The sequence below is a fragment of the Brachionichthys hirsutus genome, chromosome 13, assembly GCF_040956055.1.
Source record: "Brachionichthys hirsutus isolate HB-005 chromosome 13, CSIRO-AGI_Bhir_v1, whole genome shotgun sequence".
Lineage (NCBI taxonomy): Eukaryota > Metazoa > Chordata > Actinopteri > Lophiiformes > Brachionichthyidae > Brachionichthys > Brachionichthys hirsutus.
The window spans coordinates 10,553,402-10,565,643 of record NC_090909.1 but is presented as its reverse complement, the minus strand read 5'-3'; the positions used below and the strand labels follow the sequence as shown (position 1 = coordinate 10,565,643).

The 12,242-nt window shown below is 44.2% G+C and overlaps 1 protein-coding gene across 1 annotated transcript; it reads right to left on the bottom strand.

The window, feature by feature from the left end:
* Nucleotides 1-702: 702 nt before the first annotated feature.
* On the bottom strand, nucleotides 703-11,526 carry klhl43 (kelch-like family member 43). Its single transcript, XM_068746941.1, has 7 exons — nucleotides 11,218-11,526; nucleotides 6,503-6,975; nucleotides 5,813-5,961; nucleotides 4,967-5,313; nucleotides 3,083-3,382; nucleotides 2,840-3,015; nucleotides 703-2,461 (listed from the first exon to the last, which is right to left on the bottom strand). The coding sequence occupies exons 2-7, from the start codon at nucleotides 6,814-6,816 to the stop codon at nucleotides 1,669-1,671; spliced, it is 2,079 nt and encodes a 692-aa protein (XP_068603042.1). The 5' UTR covers nucleotides 6,817-6,975; nucleotides 11,218-11,526; the 3' UTR covers nucleotides 703-1,668.
* Nucleotides 11,527-12,242: the final 716 nt, after the last annotated feature.

Genomic DNA, 12,242 nt, shown 5'->3' with positions numbered 1-12,242 from the left:
CTTTTGCATCTGCCACGTTAAAAGTATTAAGTCATGGTCCATTAAATCTACAAACTATTTAATTATGAAGTGGTGCCTTTCTGCTTCATTATAAACCTGCTATATCCAAGGTTTGAAGTTCAATTTGTCCCAGATTTCTGTGGCATAACTCAAATGTCAGTGTGTGTATATATATATGATTTAACAACTTTATGTTCAGCCTTATGCTGAAGAGAAATATCTCATGAATGTGTAGAACAAGCAGAGCCAAATGGCATCAAATAGTTTCTTCAATGCAATCGGCATGGGGGGGGTGCTTGGAGTGTTTTACGGTCTTTACAACTTGAGAGGAGAGTTAGCGATAGCTACAACCAAAATATGTGAGGCATGAGCTGAGCGAAGGTTAGAGTCCCGCACAGACGGCAGTCCAGAACTGCAGCGTTTCCTAGTTCCAGTCGGGCACACACAGGACCTCTAAAGATGCCTCCACGGCCTTCTGCTGGGCCCAGGGTCACGATGCTGCCACCGTATGTTGTTACGATTAGACTTACAGGTCCGGATTCACGTAGCATAGACGAGCTGAAGGATGCGAAGTGCTCGAACTATTATTGCTGAATTCAGTGCTCATTTTCCTCTCAACAACAATTTAGCGTTTTTAGCGCATGAAATCAGAATAATTTTGCAGCTGCAGTGTTAAAGGGAAATTAGAGGCATACAATATCAAACTTTTGTATAGTATTGGTTTTATTCAGTGACACTCCATATATAAACCACAGAGCTTATCTACTGCCAAGGAGACGGAAACAGGCATTCAGCCAATCACACGAGGCAGATTAGTCTCCGTGTGTCTCCTGACAAACATCAAACTACGGCCGTTAGTAGTTCGGACTTCCATTCACAGGAGTGTCGCTGGTTCTTCACGTGGCCGTTTGTCTTAGTTCCAGTACGAATTACACAAATGTTTGAGAAATAAAAATACGGGTGAGTTGAATTTGTCATATTTCTGCATTTAATTTTTATATATGTTTTTTCAGATTTTTCTTATTTTCTGTTATATATATTTTTTTATTGAAAGTTTAACTCTTTAAATGTTGCTTGTGCCACGTCACACGGCCTTCCTCTTGTGTTAATCCTCCCGCTACATCACACTTCTATGACCTTTGCACTACATTTTATTTACCGGTAGTTGAAATTTGAGGGATTACTTCTGACAGAAACCGCTATTCCCATCCCTCCGTCTTTCACATCTTGTTCCATCCATCGCCACCTGCTCAACGCTACGACTCATTCCCTCGTCACCGCGTTTCGTTTTTCACGAGATACAACGTTTCCAATCCTCCCGAGATCATTTGGATCATGCATGCTCTTATTTCTTACAAAACCTGCACACACGCGTCGGCACTTCATGGGTCTGTCTGGTTGTATTTTAAATGTTTCTCCTGCAGCCAAATACCAAATACCAGATGTCATATTTACCATTATTCTACATTTATATGTATCTATTAAACGTAGAAAAAAATGTTTTAGTTGGATGGTTTTAATCTGTTTTTGTTTTTGTAATTGTTGGAGAAACAATTTGCAGACAAGAATAAATATGAAATGTAAGTTTAAAATAAAAGCAGACATGATCTCAATGTTCTCCTGAGGTTATCCCTCCTGTGTTCGAGTCCCATCTCTATTCCCGCCTCTCTATGCGGCGGTGGTTTGTGAAGGAGCCACGCTGCCCTCTCTGCTCCGGTTCTTCTGCTGCTGCTCCTCGTGGTTGGGCGTGTTCCGATGCTGCTGGCGCCGCGGCGTGTAGCGGGGTGGCATGGTTAAAGTACAGCAGGACACGCCCACCGTGGGCTCGGGCAGATCCTCGGCCGCGGACCAGCTGTCTGTGGCTGGGTCGTACTTTTGGACGGCTGCCTTGTAGCGCTTCTCTGCCTCGCTCCAGCCCCCCAGCAGGTACAGCTCGTCGGCCAGCGGGGACAGGCCGGCGGTGCTGACCCCGAGGAGGACGGGGGCGGCTCGGCTCCACGCGCCGCCCTCGGGGGAGAAGACCTCCACAGAGAGCACATCCACTCGCTCGCCGCCCGGGCCCAGCTGGCTTCCTCCCACGACGTACACCTTCCCTCCCAGGGTGGCAGAGCAGTGCCAGCCGCGGGGCGTCTCCATCGGGGCTTTGTCGGTCCAGGTGTCGGCCTCCACGTTGTAGCACGCCACAGAGCGAGAGTAGGCGCAGTTGATGTACCCGCCAGTCACCAGGATGTCTCCAGAGGGCAGGGTGGCACTGGAGTGGCAGCAGCGAGGCACCTCCATGGGAGCGCGCATCTGCCAGGCGTTGGAGGAGGGCAGGTAGCTCTCAGTGGTGGCCAGCAGGCCCTCCACGTTGCGGCCGCCAACGGCGAACAGGCGGCCCCCACTCGCTGCCAGGGAGAAGTGGGTGCGCCGCTGACGCATGCCAGCCAGGTGCAGCCAGGTGTTGAAGCGAGGGTCATATCTGGTGGAGGCAAGAAGGGAGAGGGGGGGGGGGGGGGCAGTTATTCCTTTGGGCCTTTTCATTACAGAAAGGGCACAAATCCCCGGTACAAAACAGGTATTAATGGAAATGTTGTGAAAATAAACAATGTCATTTTATTAGTTATTATTATGATTATTGTTATTTGCCAAGATTTAGAAACGGCAATTCTCTTTTCCTTTCACCTTTTTTTTTTACCTAACCTGCATATTTCTGAATCAAACCGTTTCTTTGGAAAAAGGGGAATTGTTCTCGCATGGTTAAATAATTTCACTCGTATCAAGTCATATTGTCAAATTCTGTGCTCCTTTCTCGTCTCTCAGCTCCCATTGGAAGCCTTTGATCTTTCCCGGCGCCTGCCTGCTGAGCGTGCTGACGGCGTGCTTGGCTTGGTTCCGGGCGTCGTTCTGGTCCTCTCCTCCGGCCACGTACAGGAAGCTGTCCATCACAGCCACGCACTGGTTGAAGCTCTTTGCTGGCAGCTGGGTGAGGTGACGCCAGGTGGCCCCACCTTCACGGGGGTCCCGCCATAGCACCTTGACACCAAGGTCAAAGGTCAATGAGGAATTCCCTTGTGTTTTTCCCTTTAAAGCGATCACCAACCTCGCGGCTGAGAGCTCTCTCGGTGAGCGACGGCCGGCCGCCGACGGTGAGCAGGGTCTGGTGACCGGCTCGGACCTGTGTGCGCCGGGACTGCAGGGTGTTCTGCTGGTAGGGCAGCAGGTGGTAGTTCATGGCGTCCACCAGCAGACGGTGACACTGGGGGTCCGTCATCATTCGGGGCACCGGCTGGATCTGACTCACCAGCTCACTGGCCGGGATGGTCTCAAAGCGGACATGAGACAGGAGCTCTGCGGCATGAGCCTGACGACAGGCGTCAAAGTCCAGCCACCTCGTGGCCAGCTGCAGAGACAGACATCCCATAATACACAATACCAAAATGCAACAGTCATTATAGTCCAGGAAATCTTGCTCGGTCATGTTTAGTTTTTTGTCCTTCTATGTGTTTCTCCCACTTCCTGTTTTATTTTGGTACTCATCCCTCCACTCTCCTTTCACACCTTGACTGCCTCCCTTTGCGTGATTGTCAATCCCGCCCCGATTGGTTCCACCTGTGTTCCCCTACCTCATGTATAAATTGTGTTTCCCTTTGTTCTCTGCCATTCCAAGTGGGATTTTTGATTCTTTGTTCTTTGTCAAGGTTGTAATTATCTTCCTCTGTGAGAGGGATTTCTGTTAATACTTTGTATTAAAGATCATTCCTAGTCCTAGTCCGAGTCCTGATGAATAAATAAAACTCTTTATTCTTTTCTCGACATATATTGGTTTTGTGACAGATTGATGGAAGGAAGGAAAGTGGGAAAAAATTAAAGAGAATATTAAGGAAAAAATAAATAAATAAATATTTGTATATAAATCACAAAGAGGAAAAACAATAAAAGGAATCAACTGGACTTGTTCAAGTTTAATTGAAGACGTTTCACCTCTCATCCAAGAGGCTTCTTTAGTTCTGAGAGACTGGTAGAGAATCCAGATGTTTATCCTCCTGTTGGAGCAGGAAACAAAGAAACAAAGAAGGGGCCGACACCGCTAAGGCAATCAGACTCCCTAGGAGTATTGGCATTCCCTTTTTGAATGCTAATGCATTCAAAAAGCCCCCCCTCAGGTGAGCTGTTATGTTAAGCTGCATCCAGGTCTGGTTGTGTATTTTGGGTCAGTACTGTACTGCATTGTATGTTGCTGATAGATGGTGTCTTAAATCCCCCTCCTCTGTTCAAGGCTAGTTTCTCAAGTTTTACATAAATGGTTCCTTTTTTGGAAGAGGAGGAGGAGGAGGAGGAAGACAAGGACACCATCTGCCAGTTTGCGGGAACGGAAGAAGCCTCTTGGATGAGAGGTGAAACGTCTTCAATCAAACTTCAACAAGGCCAGTTGATTCTTTGTTTTTGCTCTTCGTGATTTACTGATGACTGAGAACCTACAGACATGTTGGAATAAAATATATAAACCAATTTTAGTGAGGATTTAAGAGAAACCGCATAAAAACCTGAATAAGGTGAATGTTTTATTCAGTTGGGCACTGATTCTCACATTTAGTCCAGTTTATAAATACTGTAACTATGCGCATCGTGGCTCCGCCCCTCCTCAGCTGCTTGTCTATTCCGGCCTGTAATGCAGTGGTGTATTAATAAATGTCTCGTATACATTATACTTAGTTTCTGCTCACAGCCGACTTGCACTTTGCTCGCTCATGGAACTGTTATATTTCCAACAGCTGGTCTGGCATCTGTTTTTAGGTCTGGATGAAAATAGGATCTAGATCGAGTTCTAGAGGATCAACAAGTCAATAGTTGCAATCTCCTGAAAGAAGCTAGCATTCATTACATTCAGGAATAAAAAAAATACTTGACTGCAAATCATGTTCCACGTTGTGTTTAGTTATGAATTTCAGTATATCCACGGTAATGGGCCGATTTGACCTCTGACCTGAAAGGCAGTGACCTCTGAAGGAAGCAGGAGGGAGTCGTCCTGCAGGAAGGCAGAGACTTGCTCCAGAGTCAGCTGGGTGAACAGCGGCGTGTCCGCAAATTGCACAAAGTTCTCCAGGACGAAGCGGCGGGCGGCATCGCACACCGGGCGAAGGCCGTAGGCGGCGGCGATGTTCCAGATGTAGACGCAGGTCTGCACGTTGAGCTCAGCCAGCAGGAAGTCCACGCACATCTTGAGCAGCTGAGGGATCTGCAGGGTGGTGGCAGCAGAGGCGGTGCAGCCAATGGTGTAGAGGGACATGTGGACGCGGCCCAGGTAGGCGAAGGTGATGATGTTAGCCAGGCCTGCAGACAGTGAGGTCGAGCGTGAGACAAACTTTCTATTTACTGTAACTGCTGCCGATATTGAGACTCTGACGTGGAGGATGAGATATTTCTCAGGATGAAGAGAGAAATGATGTTGTGTCCAGGTAACTGTGAACTCTTCTTTTTCTTTTAATTCCTTTCAAGAAGCTTTAAAGTTGGGAGAACAGAGAAAAAAAGCATGTGCTTGTCTGTCCAGCCAACAGTAAAATGCACTCGACTTTATTGTCCCAGAAAACTAATCAAAAAAAGCGATTATTGTTCTAAAACTTTGAAAAAATATATATTTTGAAATCCGGAAAGTCTCGGATCTTGGCTGGAGGTTGGACAAAATCCCGGGGGGGGGCTTTCAACAACTGCATAGCATGAATCCCTCGCGTTAAGTATAACTTGGGTCGACTCTACGTTTAACCAAGTTAACTGTTGCGTGTATAAAGTTGGCTTTATAAGGTGTCGCCGGTAGCGTAGCTGGATGGGCTACCTAGAGGCGAGAGGGAGGGCAGCTCCAAGCGCTTCATGTTGGGGTCTTTGGCTAGAATGTCTCTGAAGTACTGACTAACTGAGGAGAGGACCAGCTTGTGGACGTCGAAGGCTTTTGTCTTACAGGCCAGCTCCAGGTCAGTCAGGAACCTGAGGAGAGCAGAGCAGAAAGGATGGACGCCCAACCTGACATCATATAATGCACATGTTATAATCGCTAAAGTGTAAAGGACTATTGTGAAAAACACAGTTTTAGTCTTATTATATGGAAACTGTGGTTGGTGAGTGTGCTATTAAGGTAAAATGTTCTCCTGGCAGTACTACGGAGGGGGGGGGAAGTACTTTGCTCAATATATTAGGGCAGTTGATGCATTGTGTCTAATCTACACAAAAGATGATTTTGAAGGTGGGTGAAGTTGGACCTTTTTTCCTTTTGTGAAACTTCAGTAATAACTGAGTAATAACTGTCTCATAACTTGATGTCATGGTGGGTGTTAAATATTGGATTAGAATTGAGCCCCAATTTAAATTCATATCAGCATGTAACTGCATTAGTAATTATATAGATGTATATTATTGTGGGTTTTGAAATTGTATACTATTAGAATTGTACCCTTCCATAGCTGCATTAATGATTAAACCATCAGAATAATAATCTAAACGTGCCGTGCAGATTGGGATTAGAACCCACTTCTCCTGCCGCATCTTGCTGAGCTCCTCCAGCAGGGCGTTGCCGTGCAGGGGTCTCGTCAGCTCGCTGCCCAGCCCCAGGCCTCTCTCTCCAGGCTTGATGACGGGCGGTGGGAGAGGAAAGTTGAGGCTGTTCAGTTGAGCAATGTCCAGCGCCGCCATCTGCTCAATCTTCTTCACGGCGGTCTCCACCACAACCACGCCATCCCCCCGGCTTTCCGTCTTCAGTTGAACTGGGGGGGTCTCCGTGTGAACCTGAGGAACGGTCTCCATGGTTGTCTTTTTCTGACGGGAGGCCTTCTTCTTGGGGGCCATTTTTGACCGTTGAGGTGCGGCTTCTTTTTTTTTTTTTTTTGATTTTTAGACTAAGTTAAGTTGTGTAAATGGATTCCTTCAGTTGCTGAACTTTAGAGGGGACTTCCTAGCAGATAGAACGGATGACGATGGAGAGTCTCTGATCTTTGGACACAGCACCTGAAATAGAGATGGATGGGTAGATAGATATATTCAAAGTGTTGATCAAATGTTTTCAGTCTTGCATCACAGTATTGTTTCAAGGCCACTGGAGGACAAACCAAATCCACACACAGATGCACATGTCTCTGTTAATCTCTGTGCGGACGGCTTTTTAAAACACAACTGAGGATCTACGGAAACACTCCGGATACTCTTATTCCCCCTCACCAGGACCAGTAGCTCAGTTTCTACGAGAAGCAGTCAGACGTTGTACGTTTTACGTTTCACAGACAGACTATGGTCTAATATTCAGTTTAATTGATTCTGTGATTTATGACTAAATATCTGTAAATAGATGTTCTCCCACTTCAGTCTCAGTTGTATTTGGATGCGTATTATTCTAACAATCAATCCCGCAGTTGGCAACAATGAAAATTGTATATTAAAGTGGGTTACCATCGAGCTCGTATAGCAGTTTCACATTAGCGTACAAGATAATGCTGTAGTCTGTAATCTAAATACAGGCCTGCAGAGATGCTAGCACTTAATGATTATGAGTGAACCTGAATTCTGATTATTAATGTGCCGTAAAGTGTGTTTTGCTTGGAACAAGTAGAAGCTGCGTTTCCAGGCTAATTCTAATCCTGTACGTTTCGTTGCCGTTGATCTGTCAGTGTTTATGTCCTGACACATTTCCTGTTTTCACTTTTTCTCCAATCTATTTAGCTTCATTTATTTTTAACTTTTTCCTCGTCTCTGACGTGCTATAAGTTTTATTCTGTTATTTCACGTGATTCAGCTCAGACGCAGCAACACCACCGAACCATTTGTGGAAGCTAATGTGGCTATATAAAGAATAAATCATCTACAAGTTCACATTCAAAATATTAATAATTAGTGTCACTCAATTAATATTACACGTTTGTTTTTTTGTTTTTTGTTTTTAAAGCACTTTATGTTGTCAATGTTAGCAATTTCTAATCTGGTGCATATTTAAAAAACAAAAAAAAGGTAACTATAATGCTACAGCCACCATTATTACCTGAATTGCCCCCATGAAGGGACATATATCTAAAAGACAAACACGCCTTCAGCGAGCGTCACAACCATGAGTATGACTGTGACTCTCCCCGTTCACTTCCTCCTCGTGTCCTCATTAGCTCCGTGTCTCAACTTGGCTCGTTTTAAATAGCATCACTTGGCTCGCTGGTCAACACGTTCCACACATGGACTGACGGGAGAAGGAGGAGTGGATCCTACGGGACGGAGCAGCAGCAGCAGCTGTTGGTGTCATATGAAGGGGTGGGGGGGGCTCCCGGTTACAGACTGTATAGACTATTTGGAACGTTGTAATCGTCCTTTAAACAGTTGAAACAGCAGTGTCCATCAGCCGGGACACCACCTCGGGGCAAAATAACTGAATAGTGGCTGAGAGGATCCGAGATGTTGCAGCATCAGTAGGTTTCGTGTCCCCAGTCAAGGTTTTCTGTGAATGTGAGATTATGTCTGATGGTCACATGTTCTGCTCTTTCGTGAAACAATGATCAAGAGCTTTAATCTCAAATTCCAGCATGTATAGCGATAATACGTTGTGGAACATTTTACTTTAGTAAATGTGTGAGTTCAACCTTCAGAACTATCTGGGACCAAGGTTATAGCATAGAGCAGCTGCTCTGTCATCCACCATACTGGGAACCAGACCTCATCATCACAGTGACCCCCCCCCCCCCCACACACAGCCCTATACATAAACAGTATCCCCCCAAACAAACAAACAAAAAGCAAGACAACCTCATTTATAAGCTAACGAAAACACGCTGAATATAGCAAATAACTTACTTTAATCAATAAGTAGCATATTGTAAGCCTGATAGTCTAAGTCATAGACAATGCATATTGATGATGGCCAATTATGCCATGAGTGATGTGTACTTTGCTGAATTAAGCTCTAATTAAAGCGCTGCCAGAAGACGATGCCTACGACACTTAGGACTTTGTTTCTTTCTTATGCCAGTCTGCGATTTACACTTGGCATGCTCAGTCGTAATTTCCTGCTGTCATTGATCCATTTATACTATTGCTGTGTTCGTTAGTTATTTCATGCTGTCGTCCCCCCCCCCCCGCCACCAGTGACTGGGCTGCAAGGATAGGATATATATCCTGCTGCCACTGAGGGAAGATACTCTGCGATCAAAGTGACAGAGACTCAGACATCATCTGTGGTAATAAACAATAATCTTGCCTTGATCCACTCATAGATCGATTCCACGTAAATCAGATATTTTAATCATTTTTGTGGAACGGCAAAACATAATCAAATTGAATCTGCATCCCCAACAAGCACATTCCAAATATAATTTGTTTTACAGTTTTTCTATTAGTTGTTGGAGTTGTTGGAGCCTTTCCCATGCTTGCTGTGGGCGAAAGGCGGGGTACACCCCGTATGCGTCACCACAAAGAGACAGACAACCACTCACGCTCACACGCAGACACGGGGAGAACATACAACCTCTTATTATGTTTGTTTACTTGAGATTAACTTTTACATTTCTCATACTTGAATAGCATCCTAAATAATCTAATAACTGCACTCCTGTTTCATGGAGATGAAATGTTAAAGTGACTGCAGAATATTTTGTGGCTGCCAGGTGAATATTTGTGGCACATAGTTGAGGGAGAAATATAGACAGTTTTTGTGTTTAAAAAAACCAGGGGTAATCTAAGATCCATGGGGCGCCGCTTCGCTCCTAGCATTTTATTTTTAGATGCGGACCTCAGTATGAATCTGCTCTGCATGTTTAAAGCTTTTTATTGCCAGCTGTAGTTTTGTTTTTGTTTGAGCTCTCTGATTGAGATCACAGATTTTTCGAAATGTGCAAATAAACTTTAGTTATTTTATTATTATTCTTTTGAAGTTTAATAAAGGCTAATAAGGGCTCACGTTTTCCAGTCTATAAAATATGTTAAATGATTCGTGGTTTATATGAGATTCTCACTCTCCCACACACACAAAAAAATCTAACCAGCAAAATGTAAATGTTTCTTCCCTACAATCTCAAGCTGGTTATCTAAAGTTTCACTTGAGGGCAACATAAACGACACCAAACAAGAAGCGATCCGACGTGGCATCATGCTCAAGTTGATATGGCTTTAACGCTGCCAGAAAGTAGCCAACATGTACATCCAGAATTTACAGAGTAACATAGCCATTAATTCAAAAGTGATGTTTATGTCCACCTGATGATTTGTACATAAAACTCACTCTTTTTGCTGATTTTTAACCAACTCCTTAATGAAATTATCCAACATTTTAGCTGCTAATCTTAAACTAACTTCAACACGCCTGCCCTCCTGTGAGAACATATTTGGGAGACGACTCCTGATATTCAAACTGAAAATGACACGCAAGTGGTACGGCTGAGTCTGTCAGCTAATCATGAGTGGGTGGTGAATGGTTAAAACGGCCCATTATGGCACAAATGCATCTCATCTTGGACCTCGAACCAAAGTATCTCAAATATTCATTTGAAATGATTTGGCTTTTGTGTAGGCACAACCCTGAAATCTGATTTGTGTCGTGTTAAAACAAAAACAATCAGAACAATCAGGAACTGCAGGCGTCTCCAGCGCCTCTGTCACTGGAGCTGAATGCCTTTACTTATCTCAGGAGGCTATTTATAGGTTCTGACCGTCACAACATTTGTGTATTTGTATGTGTGTTTCACAGCTGAGGTCTTGAAAGACGGGGAATCAAACCCCCTGTTGTACAGCAATATCCCAATGATAACTGCTTTACATTGCTTCCAGAGTGCAGTTAACAATTAATATTCTTACACGTGACTAATTGAAACAGTGTTGTACTACGGTAGTTCTACTATGTTAGTTGTGTAAAAGTAGTCGTATGTCAAAATGTGAGTGAAGGATTTTACCTAAATAGTGATGCAAAAGCATTTCCAGTATCCCCAAAGTATTAAAAATATTAAGTACTTTCAGAGTCTAATATTTGTATATGATTGTTAAGCAGACAACAAACAGCCGGTTAAGCAAAAGAAAAATTATACTTTTAAAGTACTGCCATGTAAAAATGGTGAAGAAATATACAGAAAAGTAACACTGAAAATCCGAACAAACAAAATGGATGGGAAGAACGAAGCTCATGTGGAAATTAGAGTATATAATCAGACAAAAAGGAACGCAAAGTGTCTTTAAGTGAGACACTCGTCTTGACTAATGTAATGCGTAAAGATGATTTTTTTTTACCTCTTTCTTCCTCCTTGTTCCGGTACTTCCGTTGCTTTTACTTTCTCAAAGTCTCCGTTATTGCTGGTTTGAGTTCCCCTTTGATTTGTCCCTCTGTCCGCTGTCAGGCTGCTCGCGTGGTGTGTGTGTGTGTGTGTGTGTGTGTGTGTGTGTGTGCATGCGTCAGCGTCAGAGGGAATGCTGGGCCTGATCAGGGCAGCATATGACAAACCCACTATCCAACCACACCTACTTGAGATCAGATCAGATCCTCTTCTTTCCACCGCCAGCATTCACCTTTACTTCCAAATACAGGCACCCTGTGTCGCCCTCCCCTCCAAAAATACCCCATAAGAGGCGTGCTTAAACCCCACCTAACCCTCCAATGGCCTTGGGGTTTCAGGTTTTGGATGTGGTTGCAATCTCGTGTATGTGTGTGTGTGTGTGTGTGTGAGTGTGTGTGTCTCTCAAAGTGCCCCCGACCTCACAATTTGTGCATCCTGTGATGAGTTGTCCTTCAGCTATTCTCTGTCACAAAGTAAACTTGAATATAAATATTGACATACTATTGAAACTATTTATTTATATGCACACATTTGCATTCGGGACAAAACATGTTTTGGAGAAAAGTATCAGTAATCAGTCATGGAAATTAAGTATATTTACTAAGTACTTTATTTGAGAAGAATTTTGAGGAACTTGTTCTTTACTTGTGTATTTCCAATTTTTTTCCCCCCTACCCAACTTGTACTTTACACATTTTCAGGAGTTGATATGCTATTATAACTTAATAACTGATTACAAAATAAAATTCCGTTGTAATAGTCGAGAATCCTTCATTGTTATCTGGGATAGTTCTCTCTGGGTGCTCCAGCTTCCTCTCACAGTCCAAACACATATGCAATATAGGTGTAAGTAGGCGCGGGGGGGGGGGGGGGGGGGGGGGGGGGCACAGCAGACCCTTCCCGAGTGCATCACACCTCTCATCTAGTGTCAGCTGGGGTAGATTCTGGTCCCACTGCAACACTATTTCCATTCGAGTTTAG

Excerpts from the sequence above, each read along its gene's own strand:
- klhl43 (XM_068746941.1), bottom strand. The coding sequence starts at position 6,816 with ATGGCCCCCAAGAAGAAGGCCTCCCGTCAGAAAAAGACAACCATGGAG. Across the intron at positions 3,383-4,966 it reads CAGAGGTCACTGCCTTTCAG|CTGGCCACGAGGTGGCTGGA; the intron begins GTCAGAGGTCAA and ends CTGTCTCTGCAG. Across the intron at positions 2,462-2,839 it reads GCCGTCAGCACGCTCAGCAG|ATATGACCCTCGCTTCAACA; the intron begins GCAGGCGCCGGG and ends TGCCTCCACCAG.